General features: G+C 37.7%; 1 protein-coding gene across 1 annotated transcript in view; it reads right to left on the reverse strand.

The window, feature by feature from the left end:
- Window positions 1-2,954: 2,954 nt before the first annotated feature.
- LOC102863122 (calcium-activated potassium channel subunit beta-2-like) overlaps window positions 2,955-12,822 on the reverse strand; it is a 94,735-nt gene continuing 84,867 nt past the window's right edge. The window contains exons 3-4 of the mRNA XM_006892187.1: window positions 3,359-3,377; window positions 2,955-3,239 (exon numbers count right to left, since the gene is read on the reverse strand). Coding sequence (XP_006892249.1) covers window positions 2,955-3,239; window positions 3,359-3,377 — 304 coding nt within the window. The remainder of the gene's footprint in view (window positions 3,240-3,358; window positions 3,378-12,822) is intronic.

The raw sequence follows: 12,822 nt of genomic DNA on the forward strand, positions 1-12,822 counted from the left end.
CACAACTAGGGAACTTTGTGGAAGCTCTGGTGGCCTAGTTGTAAGAAGCTGAAATGCAGTTTCAAAGGTGCTCCACAGGAAAAGGATGGGCAATCTCCTCCTATGTGATTAAATGCCTCTGAAAATCTGTCAGAGGGTCAGCTATGGGTAGGTTCCAACTTGACAGTAAATAATAACCAACCACAAAGAAATTTTGTAACACTGAGCTAATGAAGGTCAAAGGACCTGTGATCATACTTATGAAGGAGTCCTAATTGAGGAATTGTATCCTGTTGCCAACCTGAATTATAACCTGTTAATGTCTCTAGTAAATTCTATAACCATAAGTATAATTCTGTAAGAACTGTTTGGTGTCATTGCAAGGGATTTTGAGCCAGTAGTAGAGCAATGCACTTGGCACTGGAATTAGTATAAGTCAGATTTGGACATCGTTATGCTGCCCTCTAGAAATGAGCCCTGGTGACTTAGTAGCAAGAAGGGGTGCTGCAATCCCAAAGGCATGCAGTTCAAGGCCACCAGCCATTTCAAGGGAGAAGGATGGGCAATCTCCTCCCATGTGGTTAACTGCCTCTGAAAACCTGCTGGAAGGTTCTGACTCGATGGTAAACAACAACATGCCACCCTCTGGACACTGACTAAAGATGATAGAAGCCGAATCAATGCCTTTGAATTGTGATTCTGGAGAAGAGTGTCAAACACACTGTGAACTGTCAGGAGAACAAACAGGTCTGTCGTGGAGAGGGTGAAACCAAGCTGCTCCTTGGAGGTTAGGATTTTGAAGCTCTGTCTCACTTTGGGTATGTGGCCAAGAGGGACCATCCGTGGAAAACGACATGCTTGGAAAGGTGGAAGGACAGTGCAGGAGAGGATGAACCTGGATGAGATGGATTGATTCAGTAACTGGATAATAGGGGTAGGTGTGTTGGAGACAATGAGACTGGCTCAGGATAGCACTGGGTTCAGAGCTATTACACATAGGGTTGATATGAGTCTGACTTGCCAATACCTAACAACATTTAAATTAATTAAAGGGAATGTTTTTTAATTAGGACTTAAGAAAATACTATATTTAACTTCTTTTTAATATAATTATTTTGAAGTCTCTTCATTTTTATCTGAAATATCAGTTGAGATTTTTTATTAAATATCCAGAATGACAAAAAGCCCTCATATAATAATTTCATTTACATGTTTTATCCTTGAATCAATTCAAGGGAAATAAAAGGAATATTAAATAAGAATTTTCAGCTCCAAAGTAATAAAAATGTCTCTATTATTTTCAGAATTATACCTGTAGGATACTAGGAATGAAAATGAATTTCCAGATATACATGATATTGTATGTGTGTGAACATAAAATAACTATATTTGCAATTTCTTAAAATGTTTTAAAGTTACTGAATCAGGTTTTTAAATCACCATGATCTTTTCAGCTCAGAATGCAAAAGGTATTCAAACTTTGCTGATTGAATGTGTCCTGTATGTGTGCTAATTTTAATTACACATTGAAGTCTTGATTACACCCTACGGATTTATTTGCTTATGAAAAGTCAGACTATGAATTACAATATTGCAGATTAATTTCCATTTCATCAGATTTGTTTTACCATTCAGTCCACAAGCATGATTTGTAAAACTTTGCAATACCTAAAAAACTTTTATACTACATTACAAAAAAGTACTTAAATATAGATGAAAAAGATGTTTGTCTTTTCCTTCTAGTCTTGATGTTGAATAAAAGAAGGAATGTTTTGTTTAAAAGAGCCTCTCATTCCCCCCTCTTAAACAATAAATAAATGGCAATGTGAACAAAGGGTTTCTTTAAATTTGTTATTCAGTTCAAGTGTGTGTTAGAGGGGAAAAGTCTACTGTATTTATAAAATATAACAACACAAAGGGAAATTGTAAATAGAAAAAGAAAACATGTAGAAGAGACAAATATTCTGTGCACACAGTTTTAAAATCCCAATATTCAAAGGAGAGACTGCACGTTCATTATCTTGAACACAAATTCCCAAAGAACAATATTCCAATGTATTAATTTTCCACAACAGATTTTCCCACTTGAAGCAGTTCACTAGCTTTGACCATAAAATGGATCTTAATTTAATCATCTAACAGTTCAATTGAAATGGAACAAGAATTTTCACAAACATATCTTAGTCACATATACTTTCCTGCCTTGTACTGGAACATCCACCAATATTCCCTCAGTTCATAGATAATAAAACATCTTGTAAATGTCATCTCCTCACACAGTAGCAGGGTCTTGAATGGAAAAGGACAGTTTCTTTTCTGTTTACACCACAGAAAGAAATTATAGATAGGCTAATGAAAACAACTTTTCCTTTGAAAACTAATTTTAAAAAATTCAAAGTTATGAGTAAAAAGTGATAAAAGAAAAGCAGCTAGCTGGATTCTCCTCCACTCCTCTGTACAGTGATATGGTAAAAATACAAGAATGGTGCTTAACACCCTTTACATAGGAAACCTGGTCTCTTCACTTACTATAATAGGGCTCAGTTTAGAGTAAGGGAAGGAAAAAAAATTTTTTTGGCTGCAGCTTTGGTAAACAATGAATGATGAAAAGTATTGCAGAAATGTCCTCAAGAGACTTGACAGTTCAGGACACAGACCTTGGTAGTGTCTGCGTTCTTCCACAAAGCTTGGCAAGTGAATCACTGAGCCCTATTTTAGCTAAATAGGAGAAGGAAGTATTAATTCCAGCGTTGAAACAAGACAGCCAACCAACACAAAACAGTTATTTCTTCTCCTGAATAATAAAGACATCATGTTTGCATATACAACAGCTTTTGCATTATTGCTCTACGTATAAGAATAGATTAAGTAACTCATAACAAGACTGCACATTACAAACTTAAGGTTCTTTGGTGAAGAATGAAAGAAAACAGTATTTGAGCTTTAAATTAAAATGATCTCATCCATTTTCGCCTTTATCTATTGATCCGTTGGATCCTTTCACAGAGCAGGGAGAGATACTGTGTGAGTTTCACCATGGCGACGATGGCCACACCACCAGCCATCATACATGTTGGCCAGAAGAGTGAATGGAACAGCACATTGGAACTGTAGAGTTTGGTTAGGATGACGCTCTTCTGGTTTCCTTCCGGGTCAGAATAGCAGGAGAAGTGTTGGTATTTCCTGAAGTTTTCCATGACAACATTCACCAGGGACATCGATTCTTCAAAGTTTTTTCCACACTTAGGTATATAGGAACACTGTGGAGAATGAGATAAACTGTCACCATTCTGTGGGATGTGGATGTGTGTGTAAGGGGTGGAACATGGAGGCCAGTTAATAATCTGAGGAATAGTTATGAAAATACTTCAATGCATACCCTCGTGCCTCCAGACAACCTGAGAAATCACACATTGAAAACAACATTTTAGGCAATCTGACCAAGATATTGTTGATAACTGACTGATTCATGTATCATTTAATTATTCATTTAAATCATGATTTCCAATGGGAATTAAGTGTTTTGGGGTTTTTGGTTTTGTTTCCCATTGAACATAACATTTCCATGTAATCAAAATGCCAGCCTTGGTGTCTCTTGTCTATCTACAAGAATTTATAGAGTGTCAATGAATATACATAGAATGTAAAAAAACTAGCAGTTTCCTTGGAGAAAATAGTTTACTATTCTCTTGATTTGGTTTCATACTATTTAACAGTTATTATAGTGAAGAAAACACTTTTACCTCTGTTGGGTTGATTAAAAAGAATCTCAAAAAGTGTATGATATTGAATAGTTATGATGCTTTGTCGAAGCTCACTAAGCCTGTCACAATAATTCTTCCATAAAACAAAAATTAAAACAAAATTCAATTTATTTCTCAACAATCGCTCATCTGAGAGGTCTTTATCTTTTTCTATTTCCTGTTTGTCTTTTTATGTATCTTCTATATATCTGTCTTCTCTTTCCCCCTGCAGCTTTTAAATTTTGCCTTTTATCTTCCTTTTTAAAAAATGGTTTTTCTCTAACTTCCCTTCTAATTTTATATTTTCCTCTCTTCCCTCTTTGTTTTCTTTTCTCTTTGTATTCTCTGATTACAGATAGAACTAGAGAATATCTTTGTGGTTGGAATACATTTCCCCTAGCTTTAAGAAAGCAATCTTTGAGGAGACTAAATATACAGGACGTTCGTTGAACTTTCTGTAAATAAGCAGTTACAAAATTGATATCACAAGTAATGTAATACTTGGAAAATTTAGGATAAGTATCATAAGTTTGCACTTTGGGGATGTATGAGGGTGCCTCGGTAACCTTTCACCAATTCTAGGAATAATTTTCTTTTAATAGAAAACATACGATTCTCTGCTTATCCAATGATAAGTTTGACTGATACATCTGAATGAAACTGGCTTTTAACCAGATTACTGCTAATCCATATAGCATTTTGTGTGAATAAAAAACAGTACCTCTTCTTTAAAACCTGATTTTCACTTGGGAATGGTCATAATACATTTGTTATTGTTGTTATGTGCCGTCGAGTCGTTTGCGACTCATAGCGACCCTATGCACAACAGCCCTAAACCCTGCTCTATCCTGCGCCAACCGCACTGCCTCTGACACACCCATCCCAATTACCCCAGTCACCGAATCAATCCATCTCATAGAGGGTCTTCCCCTCCTGCGCTGTCCCTCCACCCTCCCAAGCATGATGTCCCTCTCCAAGGACCCGTCCCTCCTGGCAACATGTCCAAAGTATGTCAGATGAAGCCCCAGAATCCTTGCCTCCAAAAAGTAGCTTGGTTTAATCCTCTCCAAGATGAATCTGTTTGTTTTCCTGGCAGTCCATGGTACATTCAGTACTCTTCTCCAACACCACAGTTCAAAAGCATCAACCCTCCTTCTGTCCTCCCTAGTCATTGTCCAACTCTGATACATAACAAGCAATTGCAAATACCATGGCCTGTATCAGGTGCACCTTAGTCTCCAGAGAGACACTGTTTCTCCTGAGAACTTTAGAGAGGTCCCTGACAGCAGACTTTCCCATCGCGATACGTTTTTTTATTTCCTGACTGCTGGTGCCAAGAGTGTTGACTGTGGAGCCGAGCAAACTGAAGCTGTGAACAAGCTCAATCTCTTCGCCATCCATCCTGATGCTGCCAATTGGTCCAGTGGTGAGAATCTTTGTCTTCTTGACATTGAGCCTCAGTCCATACTGAAGGCTGCAGTCCTTGATCCTTCGCAGCAAGTGCATGAGGTCCTCCTCAGTTTCAGCAAGCAGGGTTGTGTCATCTGCATAACGCAGATTGTTAATAGATCTTCCACCAATCCTCATGCCACAATTCTCCTCATAGAGCCCAGCCTCTCAGATAATCTGCTCTGCATACATGTTGAAAAGGTATGGAGACAGGATGCATCTGTGGTGTACACCCTTCTCAATTTTGAACCATGCAGTGTTACCCTGCTCTGTTCTGACTATTGCCTCTTGGTCCAAGTATAGGTTTCACATTAGCACAATTAAATGTTCTGGGATTCCCATTCTTCTCAGAGTCAGCCACAGTTTGTTATGATCCACACAGTCAAATGCCTTTGCATAATCAATGAAACACAGATAGACATTCTTCTGGTTTTCTCTGCTTTCAGCCAAGATCCATCTAACATCAGCTACAATATCCCTAGTACCACAACCCCTTCTAAACCCAGCCTGGACTTCCGGAAGTTCTCTGCTGAGGTGTTGTTCTAATCGTTTTTGGATAATCTTCAGTAGAATCTTGCTTGCATGTGAAATCAATGACACTGTTCTGTAGTTTCCACACTCAGTTGGGTCACCTTTCTTTGGAATGGGAACAAATATAAATCTCTTCAGGTCACTTGGTCAAGTGGTTGTTCTCCAGATTTCTTGGCACAACTTGGTGAGCACATCCAGGGCAACATCTGTTATCTGAAATACTTCAATTGGTATACCATCTATTCCTGGGGCCTTATTTTTTGCTATTTCCTTCAAAGCAGCTTGAACTTCTTCCTTCATCACCATAGGCTCTTGTTCATATGTTATTTCATTAATTCTTCTGTATCTGCCAATTCCTTTCTGTGCAATGACTCAGTATATTCCTTCCATCTTCTTTTAATACTTCCTGGATCATTTAATATTCTGCCCAAAGCATCCTTGATTATAGCAACTCTAGGTTTGAATTTGTTCTTCAGTTCCTTGAGCTTAAGAAACGCTGAGCGAGTTCGGCCCTTTTGATTTTCTGACCCTAGCTCCACGCACATTTCATTTTGCTTTGTCATTCCGAGCAGCCTTTTGGAATCTTCTGTTCAGTTCTTTAGTATCTTGAATTCTTCCTTGTGCTTTGGCTTCTCTGCGCTCCAGTGCAATCTTCAGAGTCTCTTCTGACATCCATTTTGGTGTTTTCTTCCTCTTCTATCTTTGTAATGACCGTTTGCACTCTTCCTGGATGATACCTTTGACATCCTCCCACAACTCATCTGGTCTTCGCTCATTGGTGTTCAAGGTCTCAGACCTGTTCCTGAGATGATTCTGAAATTCAGGTGGGATAAAATCAAGGTCATATTTTGGCTCCTGTGGATTCGGTTTAATTTTCCTCAGCTTCAGTTTGAACTTGCATATGAGTAATTGGTGGTCTGTTCCACCATCAGCCCCCGACCTAGTTTTCACAGCTGATATTGAGCTTCTCCAGCGGTTCCTTCACAGATGTAATCGTTCTGGTTCCTATGCATACCATCAGGTGAAGTCTATGTGTCTAAACTGCGTTTGTGTCTCTTATAAAATGTATTTGCAATGAATATGTCATTGATTTTACAAAATTCAATCATTCTATTTCCAACCTCATTCCTTTCACCAAGCCCATGTTTTCCAACTACTGATTCTTCTGCATTTAAAACTTTATATTTTACGGGGAGCTCTGGTGGCCTAGTGGCAAGAAACTGCACTGCAATCCCAGAGGAACACGTTTCGAATCCACCAGATGCTCTGCGGAGAAGGAGACGCAATATCCTCCTGTACCAGTCAGGTCTGATTTGATGGTGCACACACACAAAATAATGATAAAAAAAAGTTTACATTTTACATACACATAGTGATGATAGATAGTCATGTATGACCTTTTCAACATGAGCAGCACTCCTACACAGAAACACAGATTAAAAAGTGAGCTTGGTGTAAGCATGAGGTGCAGTGATGGTAGCTTTCAGATGTTGTTCTTATGTGCCATCAAGTCTCAAGATTCATAGTGACCCTATGTTCAAGAGTCCTAAGCCCTGCTCTATCTTGTGCCAACCTTACTGTCTCTGACACACCTACCCCCATTATCTCAGTTTGTGAATCGATCTGTCTCATTGAGGGTCTTCCTCTCTTGAGTTGTCTCTCCACCCTCCCAAATATGATGTCTCTTTCAGACCAGCAGATTTCACAGTAAAAATAGGATAACAAAAAAAAGATACAATGAGCTTTGCTATCAGCTTATGTTTAGATTACTCTTTTCCTTGACTTTATTCATGAGCACACAGGCATTTGGCTTTGTTTGCTAAGCTATAATCATGGGATTAGTTGACCATAAACAGCAGGAAGTTTCTGAGTTGGTTAAGAATGGGACATGAGCATGCTGACCTTTCCATATCATAAACCACACTCAAAGTGATGCTCTTGTGATAAGGTCTGGCTGACACCTTGAAATTTAATCGGTTAAGAATATAAATGCCACTAGAGCAGAGAGTTGGTACTAGCACAGCATTAAGGATCTGAAGATATGTTCAGGGCAGAAAATGTCCAGAGAATAGAAAACTTACTGAGCAAATTAACCGATGCATATTAGGAAACAAAATTCTGACCAAATTTGCAGCAGCTTTTTCCTTCTGGATTAAATGGGTTAAAGACACAACAAAACAACAACTCATTGCTATCAAGTTGGAATGGACTCATAGTTTACCCTCCAGGGGGTGTCTAGAGATTTTAGATTGTGTAGTCGGAGATTGCTCATATTTCTCCTGAGCAGCAACTTAGTGGACTTAAACCTCTTGCCTTTTGGTTGGCCACACAACTCTTTACTCACCAGGCCACGAGAGCTCTCTAATTATTTTTATAATTACTAAAATCTGCAAGATCATGTCTTTCTAGTGGAAAAAATATTGAGCTTTTGTTTGGTTATTTTTACCGTTGCTGTTCATTTTTTTAAAGTTGTTGTTGTTGTGTGCCATCAAGTTGGAACTGACTCATAGTTGACCCTTCAGGGTGTGTTTTCAGAGGCAGTAAATTGCATGAGAGGAGATTGCTCACCCTTCTCCCATGGAACAAGTAATAGATTTGAACCATGTTCCTCTGGGATTACAACACAATTTCTTACCACTAGGCCACCAGATTTGTTACTGTGATTGAATTCAAACAATTAATTTCAATTACAAATGCATCAAGTTTCCATATAGTTTTGTGACTACATAGTTTATAAAAGTAGTTTCAGTGGTTAATAGTACTAAGTTATCTAAATAGTCTCAATAAAAGTGGTATTGTACAAATGGAACCTTTTTATTTTATTACATTTTTACAAATTGATTCAGCTTTAAAATTTACTTGAAGAAGCACTTGTTAGTTGAATGATAATTTTATTAGTAGTTAAGAGTCCTCAAAAGAAAAATGAGGTATAAATTATCCTTGGAACTGCCTATTGCTAGCCACCAAGTTGGCTCTGATTCCTACAGGCTCTATGTACAACAGAATGAAACACTCCTGGCTCCTACACCCTTGTCACAGTCTCTACTGTTGAAGTACTGTGTCAATCCATTTCATTGAGGACCTTCCTTGCCGAGCAAGGTTGTGATCCAGATGCTTCTGACTAAAGTTTGAAGCCGTAAGGATCTCAGTATATACTTTTGAATTCCCATATGAAGCATGTTCTATACATGATCTGACTTGGTGCTTCTAGAGTTGATTCCACATGTAGGTGCACAGGTCATCAACAGCGAGAAAATTGTTCCTATATTTTTACTCCTGACTTTGCCACCTTTCAAAACACAAGGACTAGTTTCCATCAGACTGTTATTGACCTCTGAAGATCTTATCATAAGTAAATAAGTAAAGCATTCTTGTAAGAGTTTTTGAGAAGACCAAATAATGAACATCCATAAAACACTAATAAATTTGCATTTGTATGTTTTCCTTTTGGAATATATTTGTCTACATGACTTTCCATATTCCTTAAATAAATGCTACCTACTAAAACTATGAAACTCATAGGAAGGACTATTATTAGGAATAAAGTTTTCTTAAGGACATTCCTCTTCAATGACTCTTGACTCATACTCCTTGTATTTAGTCCTGGGAGATGTAGCACTATACTGAGTTCTACAGTGCAATTCTTGGTCTCTGTTTATATAGCTCATAATACAGTCATAGTCATGGGTTATATTCCTGAGGCTGGTATGAATCAGGGAAAGATTTGGTTATCTTATGATTTCATCCTGTATTTGGAGAATACTTTCCCACTCCTTTTAACATTGAAGTATATATTTTTTTTATTCATTGTTACATATTTTCATCCCCTTTCCCCAGTCCACCCTACAATGCACCCCTTGTTCTCATACATATAATGCATAATCATATATTCCTTTTTGAGAAAGTGTCAGACCACCTTCCATAGTGGTTGTACCATTTTACATTCCCACCAGCAGTGAATAAGTGCTCTTTACAATCTCACCAGCATTTGTTGTTTGCTGCCCTGTTGAGTTTTGCTATTGTTCCTGGGGTAAGATGCTATCTCATAGTTGTTTTGATTTGCTTATCTCTGACAAGTAGGGTTTTTGAACATTTATTTATGTGTTTGTTTTCCATCTAAATATCTTCTTCGGTGAAATGTCTATTCATATTCTGTGCTCATTTTGTGACTGAGTTGTTTACCTTTTTCTTGTTGAAGTGATTGAGGATTCTAGAAATTTTAGTTAAAAGTCCCTTATCAGATATTCCATTGCCAGATCCCCCCCACCCCAGTCTGTGGGTTTCCTTTTTATGTACATAGGTATTTGATTCTTACCAGGTTCCATTCATCTATTTTATTATTTCCAAGTTTTAAGTTTTTCACTATGCCTGGAAGACTATTCATGCTGTGGACTAGGGCTTCTAGAGTTCTTCCTAGCTTTTCTCTCTGATGAATTTTAGGGTCTTTAGTTTTACTTCTAGGTTGCTGGTCCATCTTGAGTTGGTTTTTGTATGAGGTGTGGAGTGTGGGTCTGGTTTAAGTTTTCTGCAGATGGTTTTACAATTTTACCCACACCATTAGCTAGAGACTATTCTTTACCTTCTTAACTGATTCTGTCTCCTTGTCAAAGATCAGTTGACCATAGGTGGATAAACTGATTTCTGGGTTCTCAATTCTACTCCATTATCTACTTTTCTGTTGCACCACACTGTCTAGATCACCACATCTGTGTTGTAGGATTTGAGGTCAGAGAGTGCAATGGCATTTACTTTGTTTCCCCTTTTCAGTAGTGTTTCTCTTCCTCGGGGTCTCTTTCCATTCCAGATGAAATTGGTATTTGCCTTTCCCATCTTGTTGAAGAAAGGAATTGGCATCTGTATTGGGATTGCATTTAACTTGTAGATTGCTTTTTGTAGAATTGTCATTTTAAGGATATTGAGTCTTCTTATCCATGAGCATGGTATGTTCTTCCAATTCTCCAGATTTCTTTTTGTTTCTTGTAGAAATGTTTTGTAATTTTCGAGCTACATGCCTTTGGTAATGTAGTGTACCACTTTACAAGTAGGCCACCATGATCTCTAATATTTTTAGTATGGCTATTTTAATATTGTAAGTAATTCTTAATGCTTTATCATAACTCTAAGACAGTTTGTTCTGTATAAGATTTAAGGCTCACATTTCTTCTTAGGCCTAAGATGTGTTAATAAACTTACTGCTTTTCCATATTTATATGCTTGTGAGGGACAAAAAGACCTATTTAGTACTGAAGATTTTGTCTCATGGTTGTCACCCTAAAGAATTCAAGGCATTGTCTTCTAAGCATCTTTTCCTTTATCCAGGAAAAAAGAATTTAGCAATTGTATCTTATTTCTGATTCTTTGGAAGTTACAGACAATTTTTTATTCTTACCCTCATTCAGAATCTTTTACATTAATAGTTTTTATTTTGGTGATTCTGATGCATAAAAATGAAAAAATGACTTCCTTAAAACATGTTTCTTAAACCAGTTATTAGTCATTGCTAAGAAATGCATCCATAGCTTGGTTTATAGTAATCTAGCAATAAATCAAGAAGATATTCCAGGCAGTTTATTTTAATTTTTTTTCTACTAGTTTATTTACAAAACTAGTATACAAATTCGAGCAAATTCTTTCAATGTCCCTCACCCCACCCACCCATCAAATTGTACAACCCAATAATCCCCCCTGCCCCTGCACATCCACATCCCTCTGCTTCCAACCTCTCCCACGCTTCTTGGATCTTTATACTCATTCTACAATAACAGTTTTATACAATATTTATCATTGTGGGACTGAGTTAGTTCACTCAGCATAAGGCTCTCCAGTCCCTCCCAAGTAAGGTAATAACTTACAAAGTTACTGCTCTTTAATGCTGCATAGTATTCCATTGTGGAATGTACCATAAGTTCTCAATCCATTCATTTGTGGTTGGATTTGGGCTGTTTCCATGTTCTTGTGATGGTGAATATTGCTGCTATGAACATTGGTGTACAAATCTCAGTTTGTGCCTCAGTTTTCATATTCTCAAGGTATATTCCACGTAGTGGAATAGCTGGGTCATATGGAATTTCTATGTTCAGCTTTTTGAGGAAGCACCAAACTCAGACAGTTTATTTTAAATGTATCTCTTCCTATTATAGATTTATTAGACTTATTTAACACCAAAATGAATTATCTTTTTAATATTCTGGAGATTAAGATGCACTTGATCCAGGCCATAGTGTTTGCAATTACTTGCTATGCAAGTAAATGAGAGCTGGACAATGAGAAGGGATGATAGAAGGAGAATTGATGTCTTTGAGCTGTGGCGCTGGAGCATAGTCTTGAATATACCATATATACTGCTAGCAGAACAAAAAGGTTTATCCTAGAGAGGGTGAGACCAGACTGTTCCTTGGAGGCAAGGGTTCTGAAACTTCATCTGACATCTTTGGACATGTTGTAAGGAAGGACCAGTGCTTTGAGAGGGATGTCATGCTTAGGAGGGACAGCACAAAAGAGGAAGACCCTTTATGAGATGGACTGATTCATTGCCTGGGGTAATGGGGGTAGGTGTGTCAGAGACAATAATGTTGGCACAGGATAGAGCAGAGTGGGTAATGGGGGTAGGTGTGTCAGAGACAATAATGTTGGCACAGGATAGAGCAGAGTGTAGGGCTGTTGTACATAGGATCTCTATGAGTCACAGGTGACTCGACAGCACATAACAAGAACAATTTTTATCACAGACTATGACTAAAACAGTGGGGTCAAGTATATCATAAATGGTGAGGATGGCAGAGGACAGGGCTGGGTTCAGATCTATTGTTTATAGAGTTGAGATGAATCACAGTCAACCAGACATCACCTAACAACAATAGCATGAACAGAAGTTTTTAGAAACTATATGCTGATATTTGGTTAAACACTCTTTGCTAGAAGTATGTAAAACAAAAATTGACATGCTGTGTTCTTAAAATTAAAAGAATATATGAGGAGATGGGTAATAGTGAGAATGTTTGACCAATTGACCTCACTGGTTATGATGGTAGGGAGGGAGCTATCAGTTTCTCAGGTTCAAGAGGATGGTTTCACCTCAACTCTTCTTTTATGTATATATAAAATATGTAACCACCTTCCT

This window comes from Elephantulus edwardii, unplaced genomic scaffold, assembly GCF_000299155.1.
Source record: "Elephantulus edwardii isolate Elephantulus edwardi_28Jun2011 unplaced genomic scaffold, EleEdw1.0 scaffold00112, whole genome shotgun sequence".
In the NCBI taxonomy this organism is placed as follows: Eukaryota; Metazoa; Chordata; class Mammalia; order Macroscelidea; family Macroscelididae; genus Elephantulus; species Elephantulus edwardii.